This window comes from Idiotropiscis lumnitzeri, chromosome 3 (assembly GCF_059441095.1).
Source record: "Idiotropiscis lumnitzeri isolate Australia: NSW breed Sydney's pygmy pipehorse chromosome 3, RoL_Ilum_1.0, whole genome shotgun sequence".
In the NCBI taxonomy this organism is placed as follows: domain Eukaryota; kingdom Metazoa; phylum Chordata; class Actinopteri; order Syngnathiformes; family Syngnathidae; genus Idiotropiscis; species Idiotropiscis lumnitzeri.
In genome coordinates, this window is record NC_142393.1 from 6,569,438 (window position 1) to 6,586,642 (window position 17,205).

Below are 17,205 nucleotides of genomic sequence, written 5' to 3' on the forward strand. Positions count from 1 at the left end.
CCTGATGCTGCTTGAATAAATGTTCTAGGTGGCTCCCATCATTACAGCAACGGTATATAACCCAAACACAAAAAAACTTGCACGATAGCCTATTCGTATAATAAATATGCCAATATTAATAATCATAAATGGCACAACAATACTGGATCCATACACCACATCTTTTTTAAATGAAATGTTAAATGAAAGAGCTAATGATGTTTCCATTAATCCCTCAGAGATATTCGTTTAACTCACATTCAAGAAATAGGCCAGTAGAGATGTCGTCATCAGCATTTTTCTGATTGTATCCGTGTCTGTCTTTTGTCTGCCTTTTGCTGCTTTGTATTAACTCGAGTTTTCGCTTTGACCCGCGGTCTGAGCTCCGTTTATAGCTAATAAGTAACAAGCAATCAAAGCTCGTGTGCATAGTTCAAAGGTAGCAAGATCTGTACTGATAAGCGCTAATGGGTGGTAAATAGAAATGCTTTCCTATGCTCTCAGTCTTTCTTCAGTTTATAGTCCAGGACGTCTGAACGCATGCATTCATGTACCATATATTTCTAATGGTTAGGATTACTCTTTTGAGTACGTTAATGGTTCATGTTCTTGTAGCACAGTGTTTATTAAAATTCTAAAGGTAGGATAAAAATTAAACAGAACTTGTAAAAATGAAGAAAAAAAAAAAAAAAGAAAAGTAAAAAGTAAACGCCTGTGTTTCGTCCAACAACGGTGTTACTATTTTAAGCTTCAGTATCAAGGCAGGACAGCACAATATGTAACTAAATGGACAATAAGCGCCATCTGCGCATGCGCAAGTTCAGCCAATCAGAAACGGGCACAACTATCCGCTTCCTATGCCTCGACAGTTACGACGCACAAAACAAGCAGTCGTCAGACATCTTATCTCATTTCCCACTTACTGTGTTCGGCTGTGTGGACCGTCCTCCATGGCTCTCCCGAATCCGTCCTGTGGTGGAACCGTATACAATCCAAATTCAATAAACCCATGGGAGTACAATTTCCAAAACTAAAGTGATTCTCTGACTTGGATTATCACGGAAACGGGAGCGTCAGGCGTGTCACTGTCGATTCCACACGGAATGACGGGGCTCAAAAAAGCCTCTCCCATGGAGTTACGTTCTCTGAACGGCTAAAGTTAAGACACAATATCGGCGCCTAACGTGGATTTAATGTCATGTGGATGGTTTGCGAGGCGTCACAATGGACCGTGAATATAATTTATAACGTGTACGTGAAGATTCCCACCCTGTATTTCTATGTAGAAGTGTAAGTGTGTGGGGGGGGGGGGGGGGTAGAATGTATTTGAAGTGCTCGACATAATCAAATCGTGGTAAAGAAACGCAGTGTACTCTCTGTCAAACGCCATTTTGTGTGATTTTTAACACAAGGGCGTCGTCAGCCATTTTGCCCCATTTCCCCTCGCTGTAAGCAGTTTTTTACCAAACGGTAGCGGCGATGAAGACTTCTCTTTTGTCCTTCCAAGGTCGTTTATGTTGTCCCGAGTTACGAGGTGGTGTGTTAACGACCATTGTGTCATTAGTCCAGGTGTTGAGGGGACGTGTTGTTTCCAAAATGGCTGCCATGAAAATGTTTACATGTTGACCTTTGTATTAAACGTTTACCTTAACCACTGGCGTAACGTTTATCAATGTGGCTCACACATTTACTCGTGCATTTTACTGAAGAAATACAAACTAGGAAATCTAATATTCGTGTGCTCTTGGTCGTCTTTGGTGCTCTTTTTAAACATGTCTTAATCCCCTCACTTGTACAGTATGCAATTTCTACTTTCAACTTTTCTTGGTTAAAAAAAATGCATGGCATATTTACACATGATTATTCTGTGACAGCGACCACTCACTTATGTGTTAATTTCTTATTCCACCAATTTAATAACTTTGGAAAAATTGTGACATTAAATGGCCTTTTAATTTTTCCTAATTTTAACCATGTGAGTGAGTCAATGTGTGGAAAACCTGTGCTGTAGTGTCTGAACAGAAAAAATTTGTTCCAAAGAGAACATAATTATGTTTTGCTGTGGTTCTGATTGGCAAATAGAATGTTGAGGGTGTCCAGTTAGTTACAAACATTAGTAAAATACCCATAATCAATAGCCACAGTTCTATCAAATGTGAGTGATTTCTTATGAAACGTCATATTTGATGCAATGCAACAAAAATAGCTGCTCAGGACGTCTGCAACCTACTGCTGCAGAGTATCATGCGGCTCTTTCATCCTTATGCTGCTGCTCTCTGACACTTCGGAAAATATTAAAATGATATATTAAAATAATAGTAGTTCATTTAAATATTATACTGAAGTATTTATTATGGGTTTTCTTAATGCAATTATACGTAAGTATGAAAATTCTAATGCCAAAACATTTTTAGATATTTGTTTTGTCACTGAAAATCATCACAAGCACTGATGTGTAACACCTGATGCCAAGATATAAGATGGCGCACATTTGACCCTGGTAGGTAAACCATCAATATAAGTTCATTTTTTCAAGAAAACAATGCTACATTAACAATATTAAAAATAAACAGCCTCAGATGAGAGCTTCCAATCATGTTTTAACTTAAAGGCGATGACTTACCTCCTTGATGGGCCCATGCAATACACTATTCTGAATCAAAAATCACATTAACCAGGTGAAATAAATACTTTCATGAATAAGTACATTAATTAAACAGCCATTTTATTTTTTTATATACAGTGTAACACTACAGTTGTCTGTTTTTGTGGCTCGCAGTGTTTTTTTGTTGTTTTTTACCTGTGGGAGATGGTCAAAATTGCTCTGAGTATTCAAGCTTGTCAACCCCAGAACTGAAATCTGTTATACGGATTAAACACAGCAATGAAACAATTTATTGTACCCATGAAAGGTCATCCCACGCCACGGATCCACAACTATGGCCATTTGTGCAACCCCAAGCAGAAGAATGATGCAGACCCATTTTTCTTGACTTCACTAATGACTGTCAAGATGATGGACATCCGGACATTTGATCCGGTTTATTGGTGCGTTGTCTGTAGATGCCTATGAGGTATATTTAGGTGTACCTCAATTTCCAAATGAAGTCATGTTGTTCTTCTTTGGACAGACTGACTACAAACAATTTGTGATTGACTCAACAGCACCTCTACTGGTTGCCTCCTAGTAGTGCACTCCATTTGGGCAAGGGAATCCTTAAAAATCAATCTGTTGCGTTCATCCCTGGAAACATATTAGCACATATTACCCGAGCTGTTAATAATCTTTGACTTTTGGACCATTTTGAGCTGAGAATGACTCACCTGCAAGAATGTTGCATCCAGCAAATCTGCTGCGGGGATGAGACAGCCAGCCTCACCAAGGAAACACACGAGAATGTGGACTACATCGGCCCAGCGTCCAACAGTCAGCATCAGGACCATCAACGCACCGAGACGCACCACCACTGAGCTCAAGAGTGCCTGGCTTTCTGGCAGATCATGCTGCTGGTCTGCTTACGGAAGATGCAATATTGATGCGGCATAGTTATAAAGAACATTCACTTCCCTACACATTATCTACAAAGATCCATGCTCAGTAGCTCTCCTCCAGCCATGTGTATATGATCGGCATTCTCTCAACTGCAGTGCAGTTCTACACCAAGTCAAAGTACAATCATTCAAATATATTAAGTAATGGATCTCAGCAGTACATGTATGAGTGTATGATGATTGCTATTATCATTAACAGGTAATAGATGACTATTATCATTAGCATTATTTACACGGGCTATTAAAGTGGGGTGGAAAAACAGATTTTTAATTGTGGAAACCCACAGAGCACACCACAAACAAAAATCCACGTCAACGGACTATAAAAGAAATGGTGCAATTCAGATACAGTAATGCCCTAATGTAAAAGATCCTCAGCTCACCTTCATGTGGAAATTTTGTGATTTTTTTCTCCCCTTCACTTTGTGAGTGAATATGTTAACCCTCTGTTAAATTTTCACTGACTGAAAAAAATCTTTATGTCGGGAGCAAAATTGAGCCTGTGTAGTGTGTTATTAGTGGTTGATATGGACGCTTTGCCGCATCTTTTGCTCAGATAAATGTAAACTTCGGTGCCATTTGCCCCCCCCACCCCCCAAAAAAATCAAATAATGTGTAAACCATTTAGTTGAAAGGGTAATATTGGACAATGAGTTTAAAAATTAATCTAAAGCGATTTGGGATCATATTTTGTGGTGTAGTATTCATACATAGTTCAAACTATTAATGTGGGAAATTATATTTAAAAAAAGTTTAGCCAACACATTACATTTCTTTCACGATTTGGAGCAGGGCCCAGGCTCTATTCCAGCCTTGGGCAAACTACGGCCCGGGAGCCACATGTGGCCCGTTAAACGCTTTAATCCGGCCTGCCGAACTTGAAGAAAAAAAAATCTATTTTCTAAATACGGTGGTTTATCAAAGACATATATATTGTTGTAATGCATTTGTTCACTTTCATTTAAAATTAGATGCATTTCTTTTCTCCGATGAGGTGAGGTTACCAAAACACTCCATCCATCTGTTCCTCTGTCAAATTTTAGAACCCATTGTGGCCCGCCAATCATAAAGTTCTCCCACCCCCTGCTCTATCCCTACTATACTGTACCCTGCTTAAGATCATGCCTCACCCTGCATGTACACCACTAGCAGAGTGTAACAGATCGTCAGCGGTGTCCAAAACTTAAGCGCTTCCGTTGCAGACAGGAAGTGCTCATTGATGATCGCTATAGCTGCCACCACAGCGACCGCGAAGGCGATGATGAGGATCCCGCACAGCGCGGGAAGCAGCAGAGGGCCACGGCCGTATGTCAGCAGGCCGATGCATATGCCGCAGTAGCGCTGCGAGCTGTGCAGTTTGTACAGAGTCGCAACGTGCCACTGTAAAGCCGAGACATTCCTGGCCAGCCAACAGCTGAGCGCAGCAGCCAGGAGCGAGCACAGCAAGCGACGCGGAGCCTCTTCGTGGAGGAATTGTAACGTGCAGCTGAGGGCACATCCCAGGGAGAATTGGCTTTGAACCATGAGGTGCTGGAGCACCTGCAGGGAGTTCTGAATAACACAATTGCACAAAAAACGTGAGACCAGCAGAATATCATACCATAAGAATGACAACTATTAATGTTTTACGAAAGGCTAAAGGAGTACGGCCACATTATGATCCAAGCCCTTTCAGGCTCGATGACAACGCACTGAGCTAGAACACTAAACAGGACAACCGCAAACAAAGTCACAGTCTTTAACTCACACCCACGCACCTGGTGATTGATCCTCGCTTAAATGCAAACACACTGCGACGGGAAAACCGCGACACCTGGTGGTCTTATCAGGAAACAGCATAATGTTTAGCAAGTTAACGGCCAGCCAAGATGATTATTTGCATTTATCACTAGAATTGCTAGTTCACTCGAGTCCCATCTCATGTAGTTACAAACTTTAACATCTTTCCCCTGATGTGCATCTCAATTTCATTTCTACGAGGCAACTGTGAATTCATACCATTTGCTTTTTTCTTACCGGTCCCCATGTAACCCATCCAGAGACAGCTCGCAGACAAAATTCCAGCACCACCAAGGACGCTACACGAGAACCTACAGCAGTCAGCATCCCAGTTACAAAGACAAAGTGCAGCATCCCCGCCAGTCCACGTTTAACCCTCCTCCGACTAGATGCATTTTTGTCACTCCGACTGTGAGTTACAGAAGGAGTAAATGAACCAGCAGTACTTTGAAGTCAAGTTGCAATGTCAAATAAATGTCTTTACCTTTCCTCCTCAACATACAAACACACTCTGAGAAGGGAGCTGAGCACGGAGATCCCACATGCGCCAACAATTCCTGCAGGTTATGCGTCATTTGATTGTCTCACAGATACAATTAAATTAAAACGTGATTGAGTCTCACCTTGAAGCAAACGACACAGCAGATTCACGTTCAGAGCCCAACAACCTGTCAAGTAGGATGTCGGCAGCAGCGACATGATGAATGAAATCATATTAGATATGAAGAAAACTTGAAATGCCAATAACAGTGCATCCTATTTAAATCGTCATCGGTATACTTTGTGGTTTATTCCGCATGGTTTTATAAAAAGCTGAAATGTTGTTTGTTTCTAGTTCACGGTTGAGCCTTGCCCAACATGAAGCTTGTTCCAAAGGTCGGGAATCTGACTCAAAGCAGATAATGGCAGCGCACACGGAAATATTTGACAAAAAAAATCATACACATTAAGAGTGATGTCACAAGCCTCTTGAGAGAAGCATTTGGCAAAAACGAGATGTGCCTATGGAATAAGAATTATTCTAATTTGAGATTTCTATGGAAATGAATGTATAATTTACAGAGCAGCTCAGATAATGGATGGAGTGTCCAAAACTCCTTCGCTAAAGCTCCAATGTAAAGATTTCAACATGTTCAACGCATAAAGGTGTCGCTGTTTTTGTTCACCATTTTCCATGGCTGCATCATGTCACATGCTCAATTGACACACTGCTAAGAGGTGCTAAGAGGGTGGGGGTGGGGGTGGGCAGCAGAAGTCAATCTTAATCACAATGCTCACCCGCAAAGTCCACTTTGAGTCAAAGTCCACTTATTGCACCGTCGAAGTGTTTGAAGTAGTCACCAACAAGGGCTAACCACAGCTTGATTGGACTTTGTCATAGCAAGTCATATAAACGTACGGTATAAAATGCCAGCAGTAGAGTACAACAAATTTATGGCCGGCTGAGCCCAGTGAACACATGAAGGTCCTGAGGCCATTCCTCTCACGCTCATAAAAGAGGCATGTTCCACACATTCGCAATTGCGATGGTGTTCTTAAATGAGGATGTTTTCTATCTCTTGACATAACTTCTTGTTCACTGCCATTAAAGACTGAAGAGGAGCGTAAAAACTTCCCACATGGAAGCCAACAGTACCGGTGTCCAATACAACCGCTGGAATGAGGACAACATCAACATGAACGTGGAGGCGTCACAGTCCACCATGACGAGGCGAGTACGTTTCGAGCCTGAACTACCTTGATGTTCTGACGCGACAAAATCTTTCTAAAAAAATATGCCTCCAAGCTGTCGATAAGATGCAGAGAGTAAGTTAATGTTTGGCGATGTGTTGCGTTCAGGCTTTACAACAGAACGTGCACCGGCAAGACTGGCATCGTAGTGAAGGCAGCGGGGGCTCTGGTCGGGCTGGTGTCTATCTTCATCACGGGATACGTGACAGGATATTACGTCCATAGTTGCTGATGGAGGCCGCAAATATTAAAAAGCCTTTTGGATAATCATTGACAGTCATACTTTTCTATGTTTTCCACTAAAGAATGACAGTGACAAAGAATAGAAGTGATGAATTAATACACCTGACAAGGATTTATTGACTAAGAAAATTTCTCCTCATGATTTTCCACCTTTAGCTGTTCATCTGTACAACTGTGACATCAATCACTTAAACAACGGAAGAATCTCAAGTTATAACAATACAAAAAAAAAAAAAAACACAACCATTTGACAATAACATTAGAAACAGGTCTTGCCGATGCAATATGGTCAATTTTCAACGTCACTGGTGACTTCATGATATAACACTAACAACAACCAACGTGCCATTGGATATTATCCCGTTTCATTTAAATTGTCTTAAAATACCAACAGCGTATAGTGACGAACAAGGTACAATAAAGTAGCGTATTCTACCTGTTGCAATTCATCCAACATGGTTTCCAGCAAATATATCAGCTTTGAACTAAATGAAACAGATTTTACACTGTACATTTCTGAGTCAAATGAGATGAGAACATCCTTATTTCAGTATTCAGAATATGACTGACAGTTCTGTAGTGTGTTGTCAGATTTTTTTTTAATGTAAAATGAATGCTTCGACTAAATCAGTTTCGCAAACACGGTGATATACCTGTGGAACATTACATTCTTGACAGCTGAACCGTCGACTTTTTTTGCGTGTCATTCATTTCTGTTAAATCTTCTGGGCTCGCTCCTCCACATAGAGCTGCATCTGTTCCCAAAAAAAAAAAAAAAAACACTCAAAAATGCAACGTGGTAGTGATTTTATGTACAAATGGTAGAAAACCACCGACATTTCTAAGTTGAAAAAATCATAAAATGAAAAAAAAAAAAGCTAATTTAAACCACAGACTGTAAAGAAAATTAAACCTCACAACCATGCAAAAACGGTAATCATGAATAATCAAACAATCAAGATGACCGACGGTACAAGGTAGGATTTCATGCTGTGTGTGTATGTGTGGAGGATTTCAGGACAGGGTGAAGGTTTTAACTCAGTTTTAAGCTTTCAAGCTTGGGTCTCAAAAAGGATTTCAAGTCATGGTGATGGATTCAAAGTTGCGTTAGTAGTATTGTGAGATGATTTCACAAAAAGTCCCACGAAAATGGCACGCACTTGTCAAGTTACTACTACAAGATATGGTAAATGCTTCAAACTTTCAAATCAAGATTTGTCTTACAAGCAATCAAATTAAGATTTAAAGATGAGATTGGTCAGCCATTTAAATTACCGTTTCAAGACATAGATGGGGTTTCAAACGAGGGTTTCAATTAAAGTTAGGAAATGACTTTGTCATGTAACACAGCATAAATGGTTTACAGAAAAATTACATGTCAACATTTGAACCTTTTCGCTAACTTTGTCACTGGCAATCATAAGCAAAACTAATCTGAATAGTATTGTATAAAACAGCATGTTTGACTGGATATTAGTAAATATGCAATTTACATCAGAGAGAAAAGACCTAAATACGTGATTAAACTATTTCAGCGTCTCAAGATGTGACATACGAGGATATGTTATACAGTGTTTCACCTTCACTATGTCTGACGTCAAGGTCTTCAGCGGGATGAGTCTGGGCTCCTGCATGTGGACCTCCTGCTCGTCAGCAACTATCCATGGGAAATCCTGTTAAAACAACCAAGTTGCAAAATTGAGACAACGCACATACCTGAAGGGCTTTATTTTACTCCGTCCCCCGTAAGCGATGATCATGTGTTATTACCTTGATGACTTGAACCTTCTCCATGTTACGTGCGGCAGAATTTCTCGTATGAACTAATACGGTGAATGAACACTCTGAGAGAAGGAAATAAACAAGGTTATTCCAATTCTGAAAGGAAACTCAAATTTGTCTAACCACTATGTTGTTAATCTGTTATAATCAGATCCCACCAGGTGGATTATTGTTTAAAACAGCATCACAAACGCTGATCTTCAGAATGAACGCCCTCAGCAGCTGCTCCACATGAGACAGTAATGTGTCTGAGCTAAAAATAAAATAACACTGGTAGTTAATATACTGGTTGCACTTGTGATTGTTTCGACGGAGGGCGCGGGGTGGGGTAGAGGGGAGTTGCAAACCTGATAGAGAGCAGCGGTGGTTGTGATATCTCAAACACAAATCTCTCGACTGGATGATGCTCCTTGTCCATAATGACAACAACCACCTTCTCAGCATCATTCTGACAGGAAAATGGAGGTGAATAGAAGATCGACATTGTACAGTAGCAATCACTCAGGCCAAATCTTACCTTCTCAATAAGCGGCTTTATACAGTGAAGTGTATCTTGGATGTACTGGTTCAGCTCAGGATGACATGACATCTGCAGATGTAACCAAACGTCTGAGCTGAGGCAGTATGGCATAGCAACAAGTCAAATGTGTAAGTTCTGTACCTGCACAGGGACATTGTACTTCTTTCTCTTCTGAAATATACCAGAGGGGTAAACTTCACGGACATAGAGGATGAGGTGAATGGCAACTTCCAGGAATTCACACAAAATGTCAGCAACCACTGGAGGAAACAGTTAAAAAGTTAAATCTCCACAACATCCTTCTACATGCCAAACGGAAATGAATTGTTGTAAATCAATGCCGATTTTTTTATGAAAAAAATAATGGTCTTGAATTACCGTTTTAACGATGCCATTTATCTGAAATCTTGTGTGAAGATTGAAAAAGAATGTTTAACAATTCCACGTCATACCTTGTCCAAAATTAAGATCTTGTCTTGTTAGAGTTGTCATGATTCCAACAACTGAGACATGAAGACGACTGCTTGCTTCCACTTCGGAGCTTGGTTTAATTGTGGTCGCTGTCAGCCACGGCTACATACCATAAGCAAGAAGTCGGCTTTAAATATAACCAAATGACAAAAAAAAACGTATCAAAATGAATACAAATCGAGGCCCAGAATCGTGTTTTGCCGCCGGTTGCGATGTTAGTCAATCATACACGGCGCACCTAGATGACGTCTTTAGCAAGCCGTTTGTCCACTAGTGATGACGCAATGATTAGAAACCATCTATCCACCGCTGAGTAAATACGTGATGATTTTAGTGCGCAATGTGGTTATTAAAAAAATAAAAATAAAAAGAACGAGGTACAAAGCCAGCAGTTGAGTTGATAAGAGAGTTGATAACTACCGTGTCTTCCGTCAAGGTAATAAATAGCCACATCCATTATAGGTACATTTACGCAATACAAAACAATTTACAAAAGACAAAACTTAATGTAAAAAAACATTGCTATATAAATCAAACAAAACGTTGACATTTTGAGTTTCTTCGTGTCATTTGACAAGTCATGATTATTAAATTAGCCTGATATATTTAAAATGTCTCATTCTGTTCCGAATGTCCCCTTTGACAGCAATTAAATTACGATTGGTCTTCACTTAAATATCTAACGCTCAACATGCCAAAAATAAATCAGACATTGTTTTTTTTTTTTCAATCCATGTCAATAAAAGCCTGGGTTCTGTAGCACCTTTCCTTTCAGTTTCTTTTTTTTTTTTTAATTTTCATGTTTATGAACATAAAAGCCCACCTTTGGCCTTCCAATAATGACATTTGTTTAACCTAGCTGGGAAAAAAATACATCTCAAAAACTGTTTGCTCAACCCAGTCGCAACCACTTTTCGATTGGGTTCTTGAATGGCCCCAAAGTGCAGTAGCCAAAATTAAAATGTGTACAACACGTCAGATTAACCGCTTGTTAGGTGAAAAAAGAGAGACACAAATTTGGGGAGAGGGAAGTCTGGAATTCTCTGCTTGTTAGCCCCCCCCCCGGCAACCCGCTTAGCCAAGTAGGACTCCATGGGAGCACTGGTTATTATTGTCAACCAAAAGTAGTAAAATACCTCAAAACCATGTCAAATTATACAATGTTCTAGACACATACACAACAACCATGTTATTTTTGGTGTTTTTGTTTTTTTATTATTATTATTTCTTTTTCTTCCAAAAATATGTCCTCCAGGCTCCAGGGGAATATATGCATTATCATAGAAATAAGAAAACGGCAATGCAAAAATATATGACCACACATTAAAATGCCATAGCACCACAAGAGTGCTGTTAATTGTGCAGCATTAAAGTTACAGGACGCTGACAGTCCTGGCTGAGGTAGATATGTGAAAAGAAAACAAGAAGGCATTTGGCAGAAATGACCTCCTCTATGGCTCACTGACACAGTGAGTTTAAATAAATTAGTAGCTGAGCTTGAACCCAACCACATACCGACCCTTCCGATCGGTTTCAGTCTGTTAGCATTTGTTGCTGGATGACTGTACTTCCCCATACTGACCCATCCAAGATGGTGACTTTCAACAATTTGCATCACTGGTTTGGATCAATTTATTGCACACATTTGAAAGAACTGACTCTCCAAAGGAAGAAGAATCAGCCCTTATCGATAACCCCAGCGTTGATTGACCACATCACTCCCATTTCTTATCCAGGCACAGACGAAGCTATAAGTATTGAGAATGTTCACAGAAATGATGTCAGAAATGGTCTCATTTTTGGCTTTGAGATTCCCATACCACCACCTTGCAAAGCAGTGCACTGAAGCCCCCCAGTGTTCACTCTCCCTCCAAATTTTTGGGGTTGACAAGACTGAGTTGCAGCAAACGTCCCAGGTATAGATAGTGAAAAAGTGAACCAATACACTTGGAGGGATCCAGTGTTGCGACCCAGACAGAATCAAAGACTTAGTTGTTTGTCCTGGCACACTGAAGTCTGGCAACAGGTCATCCTTATGACCCGTGGACCTCCACTTGCATGTTTTGACAGTTTTGGTCTAAGAGAACATGCTGGGGCCTTAACATTAGGTTCCTAAGTATTGATTCCAAGAGTCACATTTTAACGCTTTATGTCTACATCTAATTAGAGCGGCATTATGCCCACAATTCGGGCATAAAACCGTAGAGGACTCCAGAGAGTCTTGTGCTATTTTTATAGTTTTTTTCATTTCTGACATGTTGTTTTTCTTACTGTCGCCAAAGTCCAGTAATCTATTTGTTTCAGCCTCTGCTTTAAATCTCAGTGGCATGAGTTCTCGGTCCACAATCATCCCTCCCCTTGGCCTGTATGGTGCCCGACTGACTGGAGGGCCTGTGCTGAGCTCTGGTTTCTTTTCTGGTGGCTTCTCTCTTTTCGATGATATTCTTCCTTTCGGTTTTTGAGAGACAATAGGTGGAAGCATTCGTTGTTTATGGGTCTGGAGACCTTTCTTTTCCTCCTTTAAGAAATCACCATGTCCATGCTTTGATTTGGGTGTTTTCTGAGAAATGGGTGAGAGCTTTGGTTTTTGTGTGTCATGCATTAAATTGGTCTGTATCCCTTTTGATTTTACTTTCACTGCTTCGCCACCTGTTCCTGTTTTTATAGGTGCAAGCACTGGCTTTGACTTTGACACTAGTGATTTTTTTTTCTGAGAAGCATCTTTTTGTGGGATAGGCGAGAGTCGGCGTAGTTTCTTTTCGTCCTTTAAAAGTCCTTTCATTTTATGTCCTTCAGCTTTGCGGATAGGTGGGATGGCTGATTTTCCAGACTCTTCTCTCTGTGTGTTATCGAGCGGTGGTGTCACTGGAAAAGCTCCAGCTATATCATCTATATCTGGCATTGAAGTTGATGTGGCAGCATCTTTGAACGGCGGTTCAATGGGTGGTGATGGTACTGGTTCAGGCTCTGGCTCAGGCTCTGGTTCCGGCACTGGTTCAGGCACTGGCTCAGGCTCGGGTTCAGGCTCTGGCTCAGGCTCGGGTTCAGGCTCCGGCTCAGGCTCTGGCTCAGGCTCTGGTTCAGGCTCTGGCTCTGGCTCAGGTTCTGGTTCAGGCTCAACTATGATTTCTAAGTCAGACTCTGTGTCTTCTTCTTCCTGAGGTGATGTTGTTGGTTCAGGTTCGTCCTCTGGAACAACTTCTTCATGTTGGGATGTCTCAGTGTCCTCTTTATCAGACTCAAGTAATGGTTCAGACAAGTCTTCTGTATCAGACAACGTGATTTCTCCATGTGGGGAGAGCACCGGACATGGTAGGTCCTCTGTGTTTTCCTCTGATAGATGTTCAGATAAACTGCTCTCGCTCTTTTGTGAAGGCACTGATTCAGTTAAGCCCTCTGACTCAGTCTCTTTCTCCGGCGATGGAACTGATTCAGGTAAGTCTTCTTTATCAGAAACAGGAGGCTCTGGTATCTCCTCAATAATAGGTTCAATGATTTCTTCGGGTGGTGATGGCACCTTTACTGGTATGACCTCCACAGGTGATGGCACAGTAGGCAATTGTTCCATTTCTGGTACTTGGATCTCTCGATGACACACTGACGCTGATATTTCGTCTGCGTTGGTCACGCTGACTGATACAATGGATGAACTCATGGTCGATATAGGATTTTCATCGAGTGTAGTTTCCAAATTGTCAATTTTGACCATTAAGTCATATTCTACAAATGATGTAAATGGTGTTTGTGTTGGCATTTCTTCTGTATCATTCATAGTGACTGATAAAGTGAATGAACTTGACACTGTGTATGATGGAGACTCTACTACTGCTACAGTTTCTTGGGTCTCTTGCATTTTGTTGATTTTTATTGAGAAGTCACACTCTACCGAGGTACTTGGTTCACACGTAAGCGTTGTATCAAATTCAGTGATCTCGCTGTGTGGTTCACATAGGTCCTCTGTATGTGTTTGTTCAGATATACCATCTGTATCAGTTACCTGTATCTCTCCATGTAATGGTTTCGATATATCCCCTGTATTATATATATGGATTTCTCTATGTGATTGCTGTCCGTATAATTCTTCTGTTTTGCTCACAATAAGTGATAAAGTGGATGTACTTGTACCAGGAGAATGCTCTCCTGCTGTCTCTTTTATTTTATTCACTTTTATAGTAATGTCAGACTCTACATAGGTAGTGGATATGTCTCCGATATGCACCGTTTCAGATATACCATCTGTGTCAGATGCAATGATGTCTTCATGCGGTTGCGACACTGCTTCAGATCTGTCGTGTGTATTCTGCACTAGTACTAATGTGTCCTCTGCATTTGTTGGAGGGTCTGCTATAGTTTTTTGATTAAATGATACACTCTCGTCGTTTGTTGATGACACCACTGTCAGTGTATTCTCTGTACCAGATATATGGATTTCCTCATGTGATTGCCCATCTGTTTTGCTCACAGTGACTGATACAGTCGACAAATCCTCGCTTGCTGCTTCTTGGCCTGTGTTGATTTTGATGACAATGTCCGACTCAGAATAACTAATTGGGTCAGGAACGAACATATCATCTGCAATTTGCACTGGTCCCGATACATTGCCAGTATTTGGTACATGTTCAGAAATATCCCTTGTGTGTAATATTGGTTCAGATGGGATTTCTTCATGGAAAGATGACATCATTATACATTTGTCCTCCATATCAGATATATGGATCTCTCTTTGTGATTGTGGCAATGACCCTGACTCCGATATTGCCTCCGTTTTGTTCACAGTGACTGATATTGTGGATGAGCTTGATACAGCAGACACTGGCGAGTCCACTCCACTTGTTTGGAGTTCTTGTTTTTTATTGAATTTGATTAAGATATCAGACTCCACGCAGGTGCTTGACACGGGAGTGGATATGTCTTCTGTGATGGACATTGATTTGGATATGTCCTTTGTATATGGCGGTTGTTCAAATTTATTTTCTGTATCAGATGATAGTATCTCCCCCTGTGATTGTGACACTGGTCCTGAATCTGAGACTAGCCCTTCTGTTTTGTTCACAATTACTGAAAGAGTGGATGTACTTGATATCGGCGACTCCTCCCCTGGTATTTGTTTCATTTCTTGTCTTTTGTTGATCTTAATTGATAAATCATACTCCAAAACTTTGCTTGGTACTGGGTCAAGTATGTCTTCAATTGGACCTGCCCTATATGAATCCTGTGTACTAGAAGGAGGTCGAGAGATGTGCTCAGCATTAGAGAAATTTATCTCCCCTAATGTTGGCACCTGTTCAGACATGATGACATCTGCATCAGATGAAGAGATTTGTCCTTGTTCGAATGCTTCCTGTCCAGATATGTACTCTCTATCCGACCCATGAATATCTTGATGTGATTGTGGCAATGACACTGGTGCATATCTGTCATCTGCATCTGAGACATGAATATCTTCATGTGATTGTGGCAATGCCAACGCTACCGATATGTCCTCTGTGTCAGACATATGGATCTCTTCATGTGATTGTGGACATATGTTCTCTGTATCAGATACATGCAACTCTCCAAGTGATTCTGTTTTGCTTCCAATGACTGGTACATTGTCTGAACTGGACACATTGCATATAAGTGATTCATCTCCCACTGCATCTTCTCTCCCCTGTACTTGTTTGATACCGTTTAAGAGTTCAGGATCTGCAACCGTATTTATTATGTCTTCTTTATCTGGCACTGATCCAAGTATGTCCTCTGGATGTGATTGCAGTTCACATATTTCCTCTCTCTCATACACAGAAACCTGTGTTTGTGGTACAGAAATGCCTTCTGCATTTGATACTAATTTAGTCTCTTCCTGTGATAACAGCCCTGATCTAGCTAAGACTTCTGTATCGGATACGGTGATTTCTCCATATGATTGGGGCAATGACGCCGGTCCCGATATTTCTCCTGTTATGCTTACAGTAACTGATACATTGGAAGAACTCGATACAGCTGGTATTGGAGATTCCCTTGTTGGTGTTAAGGGGGTTTCTTGTCTTTTGTTTATTTGAATTGAAAGAGTCAATTTATCATCTGCAATTGCATCTGATATGGACATGTCTGTATTTGAATTTAGTTCAGTTATGTTCTCTGTATTCGACACTGTGATCTCCTCACATGGTTGCGACATATGTCTAGGTGTGTTCGCCATATTTGGCACAGGCGCCGATGCCGATCGTGCTTGTCGAAGTACCTCATCTGAATCTGATACAGGGATTTCACTGTATGATTGTGGCACTGAAACTGCTCCAGATAAATGGGGCATTGACAACACTTCAGACGGGATGTCTCCATGTTCTGATGTCTCTTGGCCAAATACCGCATCTGAATCAGATATGTGTATCTCATCTTGGGATTGTGTCACTGAAACTGGTCCATTTATGTTCTCCATATCAGATACATAGATCTCATTTTGTGAACATGGTAGAGAAGCTGGTCCAGTGTCTGATATATGGAATTCTCTGTGTAGTTGTGGCGATGACACCGCTCCTGAAATTTCCATTGTTTTGCCCACAATGACTGATATATTGGTTGAACTCGATACACTGGGTGTAACAGATTCATCTCTCACTGTTCTTTCATGCGTTCCGTCATATTCAGAAGCTACGTCTTCTGCATTTTGTAATTGTTCACATGTTCCCTCCGTCTCACGTACAGTGATCTCCAACTTTGGAATTTCCCATGTATTTGATCCTGATTCTGACATGTCATCTGTATTGGGAATTGATACTCCAGATGTACATTGTATTTCAGAAACATGACTCACACCATAGGAATGTGGCAATGACACTGGTCTTGATATTTCCTCTGTTAGGTTCACAATGACTGATAGAGTGGATGAACTTGATAGAGGAGAGTCTACTCTGGCTGGTTCTTGGGATTCTTGTCTTGTATTGATCTTGATGATGATATCGGACCCTTTATAGGTAATTGAAGATGTGTTTTCTGTAACTAGACTTGATACTGATATGTCCTCTGTACTTGGTACTGGATTATATAGGTCCTCTGTATCAGATGAGGGTGGCGCTACACATGGTGAAGCCACTGATCCAGATGTATCCTCTGAATGAGATACATGAATCCCTTGGGATTGACACAGTGAAATTGGTCTTGGGCTT

At 40.8% G+C, this 17,205-nt stretch overlaps 4 protein-coding genes across 5 annotated transcripts; 1 reads left to right on the plus strand and 3 right to left on the minus strand.

The window, feature by feature from the left end:
- Positions 1 to 2,730: 2,730 nt before the first annotated feature.
- tmem82 (transmembrane protein 82) lies at positions 2,731 to 6,169 on the minus strand. Its single transcript, XM_088290966.1, has 6 exons — positions 5,934 to 6,169; positions 5,795 to 5,867; positions 5,548 to 5,719; positions 4,662 to 5,082; positions 3,304 to 3,491; positions 2,731 to 3,223 (listed from the first exon to the last, which is right to left on the minus strand). The coding sequence occupies exons 1-6, from the start codon at positions 6,022 to 6,024 to the stop codon at positions 3,218 to 3,220; spliced, it is 951 nt and encodes a 316-aa protein (XP_088147092.1). The 5' UTR covers positions 6,025 to 6,169; the 3' UTR covers positions 2,731 to 3,217.
- Positions 5,826 to 7,311, plus strand: smim1 (small integral membrane protein 1). 2 transcript variants are annotated; one of them, XM_088290967.1, is made up of 3 exons: positions 5,826 to 5,873; positions 6,902 to 7,021; positions 7,150 to 7,311. In XM_088290967.1, exons 2-3 carry the CDS (start codon positions 6,930 to 6,932, stop codon positions 7,271 to 7,273), a joined length of 216 nt encoding a protein of 71 aa, XP_088147093.1. In that variant the 5' UTR covers positions 5,826 to 5,873; positions 6,902 to 6,929; the 3' UTR covers positions 7,274 to 7,311. The 2 variants fall into 2 exon arrangements, with proteins under 2 accessions (XP_088147093.1, XP_088147094.1); XM_088290968.1 differs by having other exon boundaries at positions 5,866 to 5,985.
- Positions 7,312 to 7,364: 53 nt separating this feature from the next.
- Positions 7,365 to 10,322, minus strand: mad2l2 (mitotic arrest deficient 2 like 2). Its single transcript, XM_088290609.1, has 8 exons — positions 10,039 to 10,322; positions 9,728 to 9,846; positions 9,584 to 9,655; positions 9,414 to 9,514; positions 9,225 to 9,319; positions 9,055 to 9,128; positions 8,865 to 8,957; positions 7,365 to 8,039 (listed from the first exon to the last, which is right to left on the minus strand). The coding sequence occupies exons 1-8, from the start codon at positions 10,076 to 10,078 to the stop codon at positions 8,001 to 8,003; spliced, it is 633 nt and encodes a 210-aa protein (XP_088146735.1). The 5' UTR covers positions 10,079 to 10,322; the 3' UTR covers positions 7,365 to 8,000.
- A 1,839-nt stretch (positions 10,323 to 12,161) lies between these two features.
- Positions 12,162 to 15,493, minus strand: LOC148339647 (uncharacterized). Its single transcript, XM_088289214.1, has 4 exons — positions 15,339 to 15,493; positions 14,747 to 15,276; positions 14,429 to 14,563; positions 12,162 to 14,335 (listed from the first exon to the last, which is right to left on the minus strand). Exons 1-4 carry the CDS (start codon positions 15,491 to 15,493, stop codon positions 12,162 to 12,164), a joined length of 2,994 nt encoding a protein of 997 aa, XP_088145340.1.
- Between the last annotated feature and the right edge of the window lie 1,712 nt (positions 15,494 to 17,205).